We start from the raw sequence: 17080 nt of genomic DNA on the forward strand, positions 1-17080 counted from the left end.
AACAACATGCAAGGTTATTTTTGGTTGTGTAAATGAGTTCTAACCATCCTCTTAAAAGTGGTTAATGGAGGGGTTGGTAAATTTCATGGGGATTCTTGTTGCCATTAATTTCTTGACTCTTGCTCATTCTAAACAATCTATACAATTGGTGCTTGTTTAATTGAGGCGATTGAATCCACCTACATAATCATATCTGTAGTAACACAAAAAAATAATGATATAAAGGAATGTGATTGAATTATATCAATGGCTCTTGACATGCAATAACCCTACTATTTTTTGTGCTCATCACAAGCATCTACACTGTACATTTGAGCTAAATTTCACTACCTTACTACAAAAAGTCAATAGTTTTCAAGTTCAACATAATCAAAAGACAAGATTCCATTGTGGTTCCAAATCAGTTAATTGATTTCTGGTACCCTTCCACAGCTTGCAAAACCCAACTAAGTCATCAAATAAATTCCCCACATTCTTTGGAAGTGAAAATCAATAACTCATTTTCAAGTTCATCAAAAGTTAAGTTAGGCAATTATTTTCATGAGATTATTTGAAATGTGATTCAGAAATTAAGTGATTGTTGAAATCACCATGCTTGAGATTCTATGATAAGGATCGCGTCATTAGTTTCTGAATGACAGATAGATTCATGTTGGTTGAACAAATTCATTGGCTGCCGCAACAAAAGCGAGGGGGTGGGCAATGTTTGCACAACCTCTCTGAATACATACACCAAGTAGGATGGAACCCTAGTAGTCTGAATCTTAGATGGGTACATCAATGTCATGGAGAAACTGTTGAGAAGATAATCAAGCCCGAGACAAGTGCATGGGTTGTCGACTTTGTGGGGTTAAATCTATCATGTAGCTTAGATGTTAACTGATAATGAAGATAAATTTAGCTACCACTAAATGTGTAAAGCGGTAACATCATACATAATATTCATCCCCAATATTCTCACACCATCACAAGCATATCACGCCAATGAATGCTGACATTATTAGTCAGTCATTCTATGATATATACACAACATATATAACTACTAGCTATAGCTATATTCAAAAACGGGCAGGCATAATCAGTTATATTTAGTCAGTATGACGAAGCCTCTCAGATAGCCTTCTGTCTAGATCTTTCACTGCCTGCCATCTCTCCCATGTCAATGTGGATTCACCATAGCTAATAGATAATAGTCTGGCTAGTGTAAGCCACCTACAAAACAAGCCCATTCATTGATCATAACAGTTCTATCGCAAATTGTGAGATTGATTATATATTGACAAATGTGTGCTTGGATATGAAGAGAAGATTGGATCTTAACCTGTGGAATACATCTGTGTCAAGTGTTCTGTCCTCTTGCCTTACAGCAACAAGATCATCTTCCAGCATCTGCAGGTCAAGCATTGCATAAAGACTTCATGTAAAAGAAGTTTCCTCACATAATTTAATTCTGGTGTTCATAAGACTCCTTCCTACCTTCTGCATTGATGGATCAATCATATGATTGGCAAGCCTAGCTTGGCCTAAATACATCCTCCATCTTAATAATTGTTGCTCATCTGGGAGGACTGGTGATGATTCCCGTGTTGACCTTAATGGCACCACCACATCAGCAGGAAACAATCGTGACTTGGCCATTGAAAAAACCAGAATTGGTACATCGGCCAGCATTTCCATCTTATAGAACTCAAAATCATACTCCACCTACGAGAATTTGTTTTTAGCAAACATAGCTTAGATCCAGAAATAGCATTCTCAACATGTCAAAGACAGATTAGATGTCAAAGATAGCTTAGATCCACAAATAGCATTCTCAACATGTCAAAGATAACCATTGTATACCTTCTGCCATTCCATCAAATTCTTTATGGAATGCACATTTTGTAGTCCTATCTCAGCCAATTGACCAGCTTTCATATCAACTTCATTAATCATTAGATGTGTGCCATCTGCTAGCTGTATGTCCCCTGTCATAAGGCTGCAATATATATACCAAGGAAATTTAAACCTTATACCCTAACTGTAACCATACCCATAAACATAAACACTAAAATTTAAATCTAAACACAACTATAGACCCAAACAAATGAAAATATTGATACTACACATACCGGTTACTGTTGTAGTCTTTATGGGGAGCTAATCGTTTTTTATTTAGGTAATTCAAGGACAATGACATCAAATGCGAGCGAGGAAGAAGTGCAGCAATTGTTTGAGAAATCCTCTTTGCTAGCGACGAAGAAATCTCATCAGACGTGCTCATAGAATCCATCAAGTTTAGGGAAAGTTTACCTACTGCCATTGGCTCTACCCGTGCATGTACCTATCATCATCCAGATAGGAATGAAATAGGTTATGCATTTATTTAAAAAAATGATTTGCAATTGTTGAGCAAGGAATAACCAATATGAACAATTACATGGGATAGAAGGTGTAGCAGAGTGTATTCAGCAGCAAGAACATCGCCTCCAAGAACTTCTGTAAATGTGCTGACAAGGGATTTTCTTAGATCTACAACAGACGAATTAGGAGTATGAGCCTGTGGTAGGACTTCAGGAATTGCCCTAAATAGCATTCCCCCAGATAGCTTCCGATATAAAATGCAATGTAGACGAGGAACCTAGACATACCCAGAAAACAATTAGCACGCACAAACTTAAGAGTTCAAGAATACAAGAAGTTTAAAGAGTTTACCTTGCTAGCGGGAAGATGTATAGATATGTCCTCATCCGAAAATGCTGATTGCAAATCAGAGCACTCCCCTACATTTCCTTGGTGAATTGAAAGGTCGGGATCATATGTCATCACACCAATGAACTCTGCTATGTCATTCAGTTTCAAATCCCCATCTATACCATCATAAACCTACATTTATCCAGGCAGATTCATCATGCATCATCAACTTTTTTACAGTTGAAGCAGGAAGCCATGGTATTTGACGCCCTACCTTAACAAGACATGGACTAAGAGTTTTCTCCCCTAAAGGCATGTTGAGATCAAGCGAAGCTTGAGCCTGATGTGTTCTTCCCTCTTTGTCATTTATTGTAGCTTGACACTGTATGGACATAAATGGATTGATTAACTCTGAAAATAGTATCCTTAACATTATAAGTGGAAAGCCAATAAACTAAGAGCCCCTTTGAGAAATGATTAGACGGCTACCGCTCGCTTGTCTTCAACAAGATTCATGCCACTGTCATCCATCTCCATTCCCTGTATTGCAAAGAAAGAGCTACTTTGAAAAAGAAGTATCAAAACAATAGAGAACAAATATAGATATGGACCACATACACAAGGATTAAATATTTAGAGGTGATGTTAATGTAGTGTAAACTTACTTCTGGATCTGTGGAAGGATCATCACGGCCTCTTTTCTGACTTGTTCGAACATCCCCAATAGGTTGATCTTTAAAATATACATCGGGAGTAGAGAACAAATCTTTTACCCAAGAGTTCTCTCCAGGCACCTAACATATTATTCAATGTGAGATGCAACACTCATTATAAAGAAACACAGAGTCTCAATACAGAATCGGTATATATCAAAGAACTGGAGCACTTACTGGGATGCAATACAATGGTCTCCTGTCCCAAATCTGAATGTTTGATTCTTCACAAGGAGGCATAGTAGCAGCATCTATATATTTGTTGGTTCTCCAAGTATCACCATCCTGAAGCATCAGGAAGGTTTAAGTTATACTAAACATTCCACAAAGAGATCTCATAGTAACAACAAAAGAGGATAATTGGACCCACCTTGTAAGCTCCAACATAGTATTCAACATTGAACATGTCTTGAACCTACCATTCACACAAAAACACTAAATCAAACCTTGATAGTAAATCAATCTATCTACAGCTGTCCATAAAATATTGAGCTTTCACAACCTACGCAGCAGATTACCCTACAAGCTTCAATTTCCAGTCTTTTGAGACATTTAGCGAAGCCAGAAATAGGTTTACAAATTACATTCACAAACCAAGCGAGCACAATGTGATCTAGACACGTCCACTATGAGGCTCGTTACAAGAATAAGTCATGTAAGGAAAAAATGGATTTACATATGGTCGAGTATGTGTATGTCTAATTTTTTAACTGTTTTCTGATTCAGCAAGAATTGCAATCAAAACAAAAATTCAGCAATAGAGTGATTGTAATATGCCATCATACTACACACCAAAGAGAGAATAAGGATGGATCAACATTACCATTCCGCGAAATCGGACAAGTGAATTAGGTGGGATCGCATCCAAAGGCACAGAATTGATCTCAGGGACCTGACAATGAACGAGAGGAGTCATGACATCGATCCAGAATGTGAAGAAGGTCGTATAAAACAGAGAGGATAGCTTAGCTGACTGACCTTGGTGAGGGATCCATGGTGTTGGAGCAGAGCTTGGGTGAAGAGGTCCCGGACACCCCAGTCACCAGCGGCGGGAGGAGAAGAAGGCGACGAGGGGTCTTTTGCTTTCTCGAACAGAAAACGGATTGCTCCCAAGGGGTTGGAGAAACAGTCGTAAGCATGGCCAACCATGTCTCTGCAGGAGCCTCTCTCTCTCTCTCTCTCTCTCTCTCTCTCTGGGTGAGAATGTCTCTCTGTCTGTTTGATCCGAATGGGGCTGCTTCCCGCCAAAAAAAAAACCCTCGCACTCGGTTTCCCGCCAGAAAAAAAAAATCCTGCGCTTTTTTCCCGCCAATTTCTCATCTTCATCGGAGGGCATCCAAAAGAGGAAATAAATAAAATTTAAGCGCCATTCTAAACTAAATCTACCAAACAAATGAATGTTGTCCAACATCCTAGTCCTTTAATCAAGGTGCATAAGTTCCTTGGTACTCTTATTCTGCAATCAGGCCCAAAATCTTCTTAGGCATACGAAAGCTCCAATGTTGGTAGCTTTTAAGAATTTTTTCAAGAAATGCCAAAGAGAGATGTGGGTTTAGTAGTAATGCATTAAGATTTCAAGAAAAAGCTCTAATGTAATACGCATCTTTAACATCAAGAATAGCCTAGTCTGGTATTGAGATATAATATGCACCTTAACATTGAGAACAACCTAGCATGCTATTGATATATAATACGCATCTTAACATTGAGAACAACCAAGCATGGTAACACTTGCCTTGCTCTAGCAGAAAGACATTTTCCAATGAGCATATGTTGTCACCTTTTTGCTCAACAGACAAAAAGGGTCGGGCGACTTACTCCCTAAGTCGTCCTACCAAGGGAATTGTGGTTGGAGATATGGATTTGATCAACTTCCATTGCTTACTTACTTATACTCACTCCCGATTAATTCTCACTCTCTTATACTTCTCACTTCAAGATCACTCACTTACCTTAATCACACACGCAGATGTAACTGCAGTACTAAATCCCTCTCAACCCTATGATCGATTGTATTATAGAGACACTCCCTCTCCCTGGTCATACGACTCAATTGATTGACTCTCAAAACAACATAATAACAATGAAGCACAAAGTACTCTAAACAAAAATTATATTAAATTGATACGCTTACAAAGCCATCCCTTTTACAATGCCTTGTACCCCTTTTTATAGGTGGTACACGAAGTTCTCTCCAAGAAGCTACAAAACTGCCTTTCAACAAGAATCATAAAACAGTTACGACGACTTAATTTTTTACTTGGCATTTTACGACTATTATATTTTTGACTTCGAGTTCAATCAACCCCTAGCTCGTTCAACTATACTTAGGACTACTATTTCAGACTTTCATCCTAGGGTCAACCTGCCCTGGTAACAGCATATAAGCAGTTCAACAGTAGAAGATTCGCTAATAAAATCAAAAGGATATCTGAAACTTATTTGAAGTTTTACATTGTACACAAAATGATCCGGTCATATCACAAACAAAAACTGATGCAGTGCATCGCAAAACAATTGCCTTGCTCTAGCAGAAAAAGATTTTCCAATAAGCATATAAGCAGTTCAACACTAGGAAATTGGCTAATAAAAGCAACAGTATATCTGAAACTTTTTTAAAGTTTTAGATTTTACACAAAATGATCTCTTGGTTATGATTTTCCCCACAGTTCATTATGCGATCAATTGATTTATTACATTTAAAGGAAGCCAGCAATCTCATGGTACATAAGATCATATAACATGGAGCCAGATAGTGCAGATCGTCATTTCCCAATGCTCTTCATATTGATTGTCTGAAAGGTGCATTAGCATTCCTATCCATTGAGGATGTTTTGATCCATCTTCCCAATGCAAGAGAGCACATGAACCCCGATGGTGACCTATTTTGTATGTATCTTCTCTCTTTACAAAAGCTTTAGAGCTGCTTTTTTCTATTTGATTGCCAAATAGAACTTTTCGTTGAAAGTGCCGCCATTTTACCAAAGAATCGTGAGACCAACTATTTCATCGAACAATCTTATATTTATTTCATAAATATGTGTGGGCCTGATTCACTATGATCAACTTAGCAAGTGCAATGGAGAGGCAATTGTGGGTGGCGACCATACTGTGCTACCTGCACGCTCAGGAGGCCAATACCTATATACCGACCTTGCTATGATGTTCTTCACCGGTAACGGTCCCCTAAGAAACCACACAATATATTGTGAGAAACAAGATTTCTGTGCTACGAGTTTTTTCAAAACACCTATTAGCCTACTTGCTTACCAGTGATGAGAATCATTGCTGTGATTGCGGTTATCCCCCAGCACAAATACACAGCCTTTTGGAACTTTCTGTCATCGGTATAATGAATAAAATTTAATCTAATGGCAAATCCATCTTCACATGGACAACAGATAAATTTTGATCTTTTAACTAACCGTAGCGCTCATTTCATATGCCATAGGCCCCGCAATAAAATCTTCAGCTTGAGCAATTCCATTCATAAAGAGTTTACCACCTCTAACCTGGGAACAAAAAGAAAATCAAAGATTACCATGAGAATAAGTTTCGTACAACCCAGCTTAATTAAAAATTTAGTTGCTTATGCATATTCAGAAACATTGTTTTAATATTGGGGCAGTAAATCTTAATCTTAGTCTGAAATGGTATAAACAACAAAATTAATTTACAATTCCAGCAATATTCTAACAAATCAAGTGGAAGATAATTTGGTCAAAACAAGTATATTTGAAGAGAAATACTATAGATTTTCAATGACTTTCAACTAGCAGAGAGTTTGATAATAATAGTAATAAAAAAAACATATACCTCCACTACATCACCAGAGAGAGCTACTACTCTTTTGACTATAACTGACCCTGCTCCATCCTGTAAGTCATGCAAGTCATGTATTTAGGGTTATTTTTTCTTAGGTGAATCTATAAAACGCTTCTGATATGTGAGATTCCAAAAATCATTTACCTGCAGTGTTGGAGGCGCTTTAAAGAGCACAATATCATTGATTTCTGGCTTCCTGAAATAATAGGAGAGCTGTTGCGAGCAACACACACACACAAAATCCATATGTCATTCAATTAATTATTGGAATAAGAACTCCCAACATACAAAGGCATAGAACAAATTCGAGCATCCAACACAGACATATATAAGCATATGCAAATAAAACAAGGAGATTATGAAGATTCCAAAACAGTGTGCATATGCAAGTAGAAACATGATTTACAACATTTACGCATCCGAGACACTTGAGTGAAGTATACAATTACAGGAATTGACCATACAAAACACAATCATATGCAAGAAAATGCATATATTCACAGGAATTAGAAGCACACAAAATGATCATTCGCAAGTAAGAGCATAATTTTCAACTAAAACACATGCATATTCAAGAAAAACAATACCTTTTCGGCAATAATTCGATCCCCGACTTCAAAAGTAGGTAGCATGGACTTAGAAGAGATGTATCGTAGATCAGCTACAAACGATCTAAGTAAAGTCGCCACAATATTGCCAGATTTGCCTCTAGCCATTGCCAAAGAGGGCGAAGATGTAGAAGAGCCAATCCAACTCTGCAAATCACCATTGTTACGATCTTTGCTATTACTAATACTCTGATGGCATGGTTCATCGATTATTGCATTGCATAATATCCTGTCTCTGGCAAGGGTTAGGATTGGGGTCTCAGGTCGTCGGCATCTCGGCCAATATAACAGATCTGTTGTTATTCTTCTCTGATCTCCGACAATTACATCCAAGAGCTCGTTCCGTTTTGAACATGGATAGAATTCGTTCCATGCCTTTAAAGGCCCATAGACAGAGGAAGAAGAATATGATGAAGTGGCGCAAAGAGCCGAGACTGCGGATGTGCAGATGTATTTCGAAGACCCGAAGGAGCCCACAATAGTGTTGATGAAGTTGTGTTCGTAAGGATTGGAGAGCCAGACACGGAGGAGAGAAGAGATCAACAAGAGGGAGAGGAGGATGAGAGAGGGGCGGAAGAGGGCAGAAGCGATCTGGGCAGTCACACACATGGCTGCACAAATCTCTGGGTCGTTCACTGTGCTTTCTCCCTCTCTGTGTCTGCGTCTGTGCTTCTGCACGCACGATCTGAGATAGGGAGATAAAGAAAAGGGGAAAAGGAGGGGGAAGGAGACCCTGTTTTTAAGGTGTGGTGTGGTGAGGGTGAGGGGAGTAGGGGTGGGGCCATAGCCTGCTACTCTCTGTCTCTCTCTCTCTCTCTCTTCATCATCTGATCTGAGACAGGAATGGGAGACAGAAACAGGGGAGAATTAAGGGGTGGGGCAGGGGATGAAGAAGGAGACCTCTCTCTCTCTCTCTCTCTCTCTCTCTCTCTTTGGAGTATTTTGGCTACTCCAGAGTCCTTTGTCCAACACCCAGGGGCATCAATGTAAAGACACAAAACTTATGTGCACATGTATTGATCCTTCGGATCCCCGTAAGATGGACAGCTACTACGTATACTACCCCTCCAAATCACTACTACTATATCCACGAATAGTTACGCGGTTTTATGAAGACCGTAATTAGGTCATTGCACGCATATCCTGGTCGTGACTTCGCTTATCATGGCATACCTCTGTGATCAATTGCAATGTGTTCGAGAAAATGACGATCGCATTGATCGAGCACTTGCCCAATGAGATCTTATGTAGTTTGTTTTTTAGGTGTCCATGTCCAAAACATGTCTCAAGCTAGCTACTCCGGCAAACTGTATGCAAAGCTTGACAGTAGGAGTTAAAAACATAACATAGAGGATACACTTACATGATTTTTTGTTTGGGTTGCCTCATACAACAATATATAGTGCATTGCATTCAACTGAGATGGTCTAAAGTATGGCCATTACTTTTTATGTGATCATGTGTTAACCTAGAAACCTTCGAGACTTCTTCCCGATCCATTGTAATATAACTACCTTTTATGAGTTCTCATGGTTTTGTGAGAAGTGTGGATACTATTTGCTCACATTTGAGAATGCCTCCAATGGTAGCCTGATTAAGAATGCATCACTTAAGGTAATGTTCCAAACTTTGTTTTCTCTTATAATCAATCATGTGATGTGTCATTATTTGTATAAATTATTTTTTTAGTTGGTAAGTAGCCTATTCGTTTCAAGACTTAATTTATACCAATTTATCAATCTAGTTTGTTAACTTATTGTCCTCTCTTTCCGACATTGGTTGTGTCGTGAACGAGGTGATAATTCTAAAACCCAAAAACACATTAGGTGGGTTTGAAATATCCATCAAGAGCACATGTATGCACCACCCTATGCAATACCCATTGAGGCCAACATTGTCTACATATTGTCCTAATGAAAGCTACAATGGGAGGGTTTGTGTTGGCAATGCCAGAGAACCATTGGAGGGGTAGAATGCATTCAAATCACTAGACCGCCCAGTGAGGTCCAGTGTAGAGGATACATCATGTGTTTTTTTAAAGCAAATTTGTATCTATAGCTTGGGAGTGTAATGGTTTGTATTGAATGCAAACGAGCTATCTAGGAGTATAAAATGATGGAAAGAGTATAGAACTAGTTGGTTTAGTGGGCTAATCAATTAATATTTATTAAGTGGAACATTGAACGGATCAATACATGCACATTTTTTTCGTCGAAGTTTCAAACGAAGTAGTAGACTATCTGCTTCAGAAGATGTAACTAACTAACACAATGAAGATCTAGTTGTCTAGATAACAATATTCTTCCCCAAAAAAGGTATTCCATTTTAAGAATGAGCCCCATGTGCAAGGAATTTGGAAGAACTTCATGTTAAATGAAATAGAACGAGTCTTTGATCAATAAGTACATGGTATAAAACGTCATGCGTGATGTCAATGCATGATGAAATCTCAATATGTCACCATGGTTACTAAGAAAGAGGAGAATAAAGCATTGGTTTTCTTTAGTGTGACTTTAAGTGTATAACGGATTTCTGATTATTCTCTCAAGATTTGTGAACATATGAGTCAAATAAAGAAAGATATGTTGTTTCATTTAGATAAAACACTATCCTAGACAAAAACAATGATAAAACTTTCTATGTTGTTTTAAGTTTTTAGATGGTAAAATATTTCCCTCTCATGATATTCACATATTGGGTGACTTTGGGAAATGAAGATGTGACTATGTGAGTCAAAATTAATTGAAGATCGAGTTCGAGTTGAGAATGTAAACGTATGACATCATGGGCTATGTAACTTGATTGTGATCCAAGTTCTCACTAAAAGGTGAATGATACACAAAGAAATCACATCCTTGACCATCTTTAAATAGTTTGTCTTCATTCCTAACGAATGGGAAAGTAGCTTCATTTTGAAAAAATAACTTGTTTTTCTGGCATTTCTGTGATTCGTATTTCAGCTTCGTTTGGTTATTGTGATTAATTCCGCAACGATTTCTCAACACCATACACATAATGAGAGCGCTTCTTGCCATGAGATAAACAATTTTTTGAACACATGAAGAGTCAGGAATATTAACTGAAATACACCCGTCCAGGAATTGCCACTATGAAGCGTTAATTATAGTTTTCCTCCCATGTGTTAAACCCTTGTTCTCAATGAAATATTGAACAATATATATCCATGGTTGTGAGTCTGAACACATGTCTTACAATAATGAATATATACAAGCCATCATAAGATAACCAATGAGAGCGCTTCTTGCCATATCGAACAATATACATAATGAGAGTGTTTCTTGCCATATCGAACAATATACATAATGAGAGTACTTCTTGCCATGATATAACCAATTTTTTGAACACATGAAGATTCGGGAATATTAACTGAAATACACCCGTTCAAGAATTGCCACTATGAAGCATTAATTACAGTTGTCCTCCCATGTGTTAAACCCTTGTTCTCAATCAAATATTGAACAATATATATCCATGGTTGTGAGTCTGAACACATACATGTCTTATAATAATGAAAATCTACAAGCCATCATATGTATAGATAAGTCCAATATTCGAGCTCCCCCCAAGCGCTTAGGGGTTGCTAGATGATTTCATGCAACCCATGTGATTCCCATCTTATCCCTATTCCTCCACAACAAATATTGAAGAGGTTGCAAAACAAAATGCAAAGCCTTCTTTGTCCACAACATCAATGACAAGCAATATAATATCATGGGTTCCATATTACATTGTGATTTTGAATACATGAAATGGCCAAGTTTGTGATTTCGAATACATGAAATGGCCAAGATTTTGATTTCCAATACATGAGCTTATTCCCTAACTTAACATTTATTCAATCAATTGACCATTTGTAACGTTCATTCCCAATGGATACCCCAAGTGTCGAAAAATAGAGCCTTTCCTAACCACGAATCCTTCCCATCCTAAACATTTCAAATCCCTTTCAGTACATGCTATGATATTAGACTTCCTCGAATTAATATGTTTTCCAGAAGCCAATGCAAATTGGTTCCATACAAGCATCCCCTTCTATAAAAGAATCATCTGCCAAAGCTTACGCTACCATTTGCCCTCTAGAAGAAAGGTGTAGAGCTACAATGTCATTATTTGTTGCAAGCCTTGATAACATCACTAACAAGAGATGAGTAACAATAACAAACAACAATAGGCTAAGTGGGCACCCTTGACGAACAGATCTCATGAAGGAAATATCTTATGTTATTCCCGCATTAAGAATTACTCGAGACACCATCTCTCTCTCTCTCTCTTTGTGATGAGAATGGCCGACTATGCATACTTTTCCCTAAACAAGTTCGAGAGTCTGAGTATCACACTTTGATACAATGCTCTACCTTTGATCATATTCGACCATGCTTTCCACATCTCTTTGATCGAGCCCAATCCTTGCACGAATTTCTCTCACAACCACGATGTGCACTTGAATGTGTGCTACAAAATAAGGGGAGAAAATTGTAGGGTCTACCATGCGATACAAACTGATGCTTTTGATCGAGGCTTACATGAATTGCCCATTATGTTGTAAAATTGTTATCCAATAAAGCTTTGACCAAAAATCTTGGATGTGGAGTAGTCACACAAAAAGAGACCACTTGAAATTACTCGGCTAGAGATTGATTGGCTGCTTGAAGAGAAACCATACCCCTTGCATAGATTTGGGCAACTCGTACATATCAAAGAGCATCGACCAAATATTATAGACCCACAATACGTGTTTCCACCTGGAGAGAATGGAGTCCTACGATTAGAGTTGTAATAAGCCCATTTAAGAGAGTAGATATCAAGAGCCATTCGGATAAAAAGAGAGAGATGAGATATAAAATTGTTTCCATTGCAAGGTGAATTCCCTCAATATTATTATGGCAATCATTTTTTATAAAATTGGAAGTCATACAAAGTCCCTTCTCACATTGCGTGGCTAAAGAAGAGAGAAGAGTTATACAATTACTTCTATGGCAAGGTGATTTTCTTTTATATTATTTTAGCAAATGTTTTCTGCAAAAACATAAAATCACACAAAGTCTCTTCTCGTAATATTTTAGGATATGGATGCATGTGGTCTGTGCTTTTTGCCATTGTTGGTTAGTTGACATTTTTACACCCCTTGTAGTGCATGCATATTGGATTCTCTTAAGCTCCCATAACCCATTTTGTCATGAGTGTTATTGTATATAACTTTTGTGTTTGTCATGAATCGAGCTTTCAAATTATATGCAAAATGTTTGGGCTATTTGTTGGGTTCCAAGGCCATTTGCATTGTGCTAAGTGATTATTGAACCAATGGGGGCATTTTTGGGGCCATGTAGTGCGTGTATGTTGGTTGCCCTTGAGCTTGCATTTCTCATTTATGCACTTGTTTGTTTGGATCTCTTATGTGTTCATCACAGCATGCATTGTGGATGAAGAATTCCACCCACGTAATTTTGAGGATGCTCACTTCATCATGTGGAGGTGCCAAATAAGTTATGTTTATCCAATAGCGTTGAACTCTTACTACTATCAAATATACAAAATCAAATATGTTGGATGAAGAATGTAAAGTGCTTGATGACTTCCTACTTCTGTCACCCACATGCACCTAGTGGATAGTGTATACCTAATAAGTTTGATAGATGAAGCCACCTCAAATGCATTGTAGAATTACTTGTGTACATTTTGTGAGACTTCCATGGGTATAAATGGTATCCATGTGCTAAGAGATATAATACTGTAATAAAATAGAACAGTAGTTAGATTGATGGGAATCTAATCCTAGACTGCTTTTGACTAGAATCTTTGAGGAACATAGTCATAGGGTTAGTTAGGCAGTAGTGCTTTCGTAATATGTTCTAATTTTGTACCTGTATTGGCGCACTAATTTGTGATAACTAAATATGTATACGATAAGGGGAGCATGGAATTAAATTTTAATGTTGCATTCAATGTAGCCTCCACCCCTTGTACCTCACCTTTTGTATGATTGAAATAACAATCACAAGAGATACCTTCTAGAGTTGTATTGTTGTAGGCTCTAGCTATTGTATTCTTGCCAATGTTTATATTAATTAACTGCTCAATTAAATGCGTGGATACAACGTCAATCACTACATATTTGACTAGATTAAGAATATATGTTAGTAACTCATTGGGAGCACATCAAACATTGGAGGAGACCACATAGTCAACGACTCATTAACAATCTCAAGATTTGTGAACAATATCATGTTCACCCCAATAGCCAATACTTGAATCAACTAATTTGGTGATAAATTTGGAAGATAAAGATAAACTCCATGCTACATTTTCACATTGACAAAAGGTGCAACGATTTGGATGACATGCATAAATGCACATTTTTTCTACTCATTCAATGTTGGGTACATTGTTGCATCAAATAGAAAAAAATTATATGCCGCGATCATCTAGTGGAAGAGTTTGGCATAACATGTGTCATTCCTACGTTGCATTGTGATAGCATGAATGTCAATTTGTTAGCACATAATCCAATACTTTGTGTGAAGATGAAATGCATTATGGTGAGGTATCACAAATGAGGTATCGAGGACAAGCATGTGGATTGGATATTGTCAATATGCATATATGTATAGGATGAGTTAATCCTACGTATATTCTGGAGCATAACATAAACATTTTTATTATTGTTCTAGGTGCTAAAAAATACAACAATAATAATAAAGTTGTTTACCAATGGCATAAATATTGGAAAGAAACTAATATAGATTTCAAGCTATGTTTGTTTTATTGTCACTCGTAATTAGTTAATGTATATTAATAATAATACATCTATGTATGTGGTTTATGCATACATATGCCCACACAGAAAAACACTTGGATCTAAACAAATAAAGAGATAGATATACAAAGAATTGTCTTTGAGACGCATGGATAAACCAACCTCCACCTTAAGTTGTGTTTTGCTAGGGAAGGTCTTCTCTTTCTGACCATGTATTCTCTACTCTTCGTTTCATTCTTCCCAAATAATCTGGTTTGCAATGAAATGTGGCCTCAATGCATACATTACTTTTATGAAAGGAGAGGGAGAGGGAGGGAGAAACAATATCATCAATTTATTGCCTTAATCGATGCACCTAGCTTGTCAATATTTCTTGAGTTTCGTCTAGTGCAAAGTAGAAGATAATATCTCTTGAATTTCCAACAAACCATTAGTTGTCGAACAATATGTTGACAACAAACTAGTCAACAACTTGAATTTTCTTCTACTTCTAAATGCATGATAAATTCCATAACATATATTCAACATTTGAACCATTACGACAAGTTGTTATTTATGAAAAAAGAGAGAGGGAAAGTAAGAGAGTATTACACAATGCACGTTATGGCTAATCTAAACTAGGGAAAAGTACCAAGATACCCCTGGAAGTTTGTCTATTTACCAGAATGCCCTTGGAAGTTCCAAATTTACCAAACTACCCCAATGTTTAAAAAAATACACTTTATAAAGTAATTATGCACTCAAATCGACAAGCCCTATTTACCAAAATACCCTTCAAACACAAATTTCTTTACTTAAGGAATTCTTTGGGTCCTTTGTACCTAAAAGTGTAGTCTTTCTTTTCTTTCTTGTTAATTGGGTTGATCGATCATCTTCATCATCAGGATCCATAAAAATACTCGCAAACCAAAATTAATTATCGAAATGTAATAATGACATGTTAATTTTGATCCGTCTACAAAAAGTGTAATTCCAAAAATATCCACAAAAACAAATATATCTATCAACTCAACAAAATATATAATAATGCACAATCGTCACTAATTTGGGGCCCTACAACTGCGAGCATTGTGTCCTTTCCCACGACACCTTCCACAACGATGTTCTTTCGATAAGTATTTCTATGGATCCCGATGATGAAGACGATTGATCAACCCAATGAACGAGAAAGAAAAGAAAGACTACATTGTTAGGTACAAAGGACCCAAATAATTGCTTAAGTAAAGAAATTTGTGTTCGAAGGGTATTCTAGTAAATAGGGCTTGTAGATTTGAGTGTATAATTACTTTATAAAGTGTATTTTTTTGGACATAGGGGTAGTTTGGTAAATTTGGAACTTCTAGGGGCATTCTGGTAAATAGACAAACTTCCAAGGGTATCCCGATACTTTTCCCTCTAAATTATTAACTCTCCAAAAAAAGGGGAGCTCTTTAGTACATAGCTGAAATTTGGTGGAGAACCGAGGTCCAGGTTAAAGTAGGCTAGGAGCTCCACATGTAATGGATAAAGAGGAACAAAAAAGTGTACAAGTTGGTAAGAAAGGAAAGATTGGGATACTGCTAAAGAAAGAAGTTTGGGTGAAAACAAGTAATGTGAAAGAAAGGATGTAGAAGGATTGATAAAAAACCACTTCAAAAGGTACAAAGAGAATAAAGATGTGTTTGAGGAAAATGGACTCTTAAAAAAAAAAGACTAAGGCGTAAGAAGATTACAAGGGATGGAGTGAATGGGGGTTTTATGGTGAAAGTCCTTCATGAACAATGCAATATTAATATTTTCATGTGATTGCTCCGATCAATGATAGGAAGTGGCAATTGGCCCGAGAAATGGTTGCAATATAAGATACAACTTTTGTTTACAAGGCCCGTAACTTTGGGGCCCTTGTCCATGAAAAACGAGGGAGTTACGACAAAGTTGGGTGGTGTTCTCCCACAATACAACTTTTGTTTACAAAGGGCCATAACTTTGGGGCCCTTTGTCCATGAAAAACAAGGGAGTTTCAACACAATTAGGTGGTGTTCTCCCATCCTTTATGTTCGGCCTGTTTTCGTTCTCATAATGGTGGATAATTCCTCGTTTGATTGCAAATACATGCTCCACGTGACAAGGATGTCAACGATGATGATAAACAACAACAAATATTGAAATGTGATGATCAATGGTGACAACTATGGCTCACACAAGGCACTTGGAGGGAAAAGTAGAGCAAGAAAAATAAGTTTATAATGTTTCTTATGGAGGTCAACGTGCTTATTAGATGCGAGAAGCACTTATAAGTTATGTTGAGTTGTCCTGAAGCCAAAGGTGGCTTAACTAAATTATTCTAGTGTGCTCGAGGAGACTTCACTAAAGCCATTGATGCTAGCCAAAGACGAATCTTATTTGTTTGTAGAAAAAGTGTCTTGTTCTTCTCGCATGTGGGTCTTGGGTATCTCAGAGCCATGAGATATCTAACCCTCTCTAGGATTATCCCTTTTAAGTGAGGT

At 37.3% G+C, this 17080-nt stretch overlaps 2 protein-coding genes across 2 annotated transcripts; both read right to left on the reverse strand.

Annotated features, from left to right (window-relative positions):
* Positions 1–546: 546 nt before the first annotated feature.
* ETG1 (E2F target protein 1 (ETG1)) lies at positions 547–4575 on the reverse strand. The gene is made up of 14 exons (XM_087318270.1): positions 4365–4575; positions 4210–4278; positions 3757–3801; positions 3564–3671; positions 3339–3467; positions 3163–3213; positions 2948–3055; positions 2695–2865; positions 2420–2620; positions 2112–2323; positions 1843–1978; positions 1477–1704; positions 1322–1389; positions 547–1212 (listed from the first exon to the last, which is right to left on the reverse strand). The coding sequence occupies exons 1-14, from the start codon at positions 4533–4535 to the stop codon at positions 1089–1091; spliced, it is 1821 nt and encodes a 606-aa protein (XP_087174396.1). The 5' UTR covers positions 4536–4575; the 3' UTR covers positions 547–1088.
* Positions 4576–5797: 1222 nt separating this feature from the next.
* On the reverse strand, positions 5798–8513 carry LOC147865462 (uncharacterized). The gene is made up of 6 exons (XM_087318271.1): positions 7799–8513; positions 7356–7424; positions 7203–7262; positions 6812–6898; positions 6657–6724; positions 5798–6572 (listed from the first exon to the last, which is right to left on the reverse strand). The coding sequence occupies exons 1-6, from the start codon at positions 8426–8428 to the stop codon at positions 6449–6451; spliced, it is 1038 nt and encodes a 345-aa protein (XP_087174397.1). The 5' UTR covers positions 8429–8513; the 3' UTR covers positions 5798–6448.
* Between the last annotated feature and the right edge of the window lie 8567 nt (positions 8514–17080).

Source organism: Azolla caroliniana, unplaced genomic scaffold, assembly GCF_043228905.1.
Source record: "Azolla caroliniana isolate FFs.n. ecotype wild unplaced genomic scaffold, voAzoCaro1.0.p SCAF_4, whole genome shotgun sequence".
Lineage (NCBI taxonomy): Eukaryota > Viridiplantae > Streptophyta > Polypodiopsida > Salviniales > Salviniaceae > Azolla > Azolla caroliniana.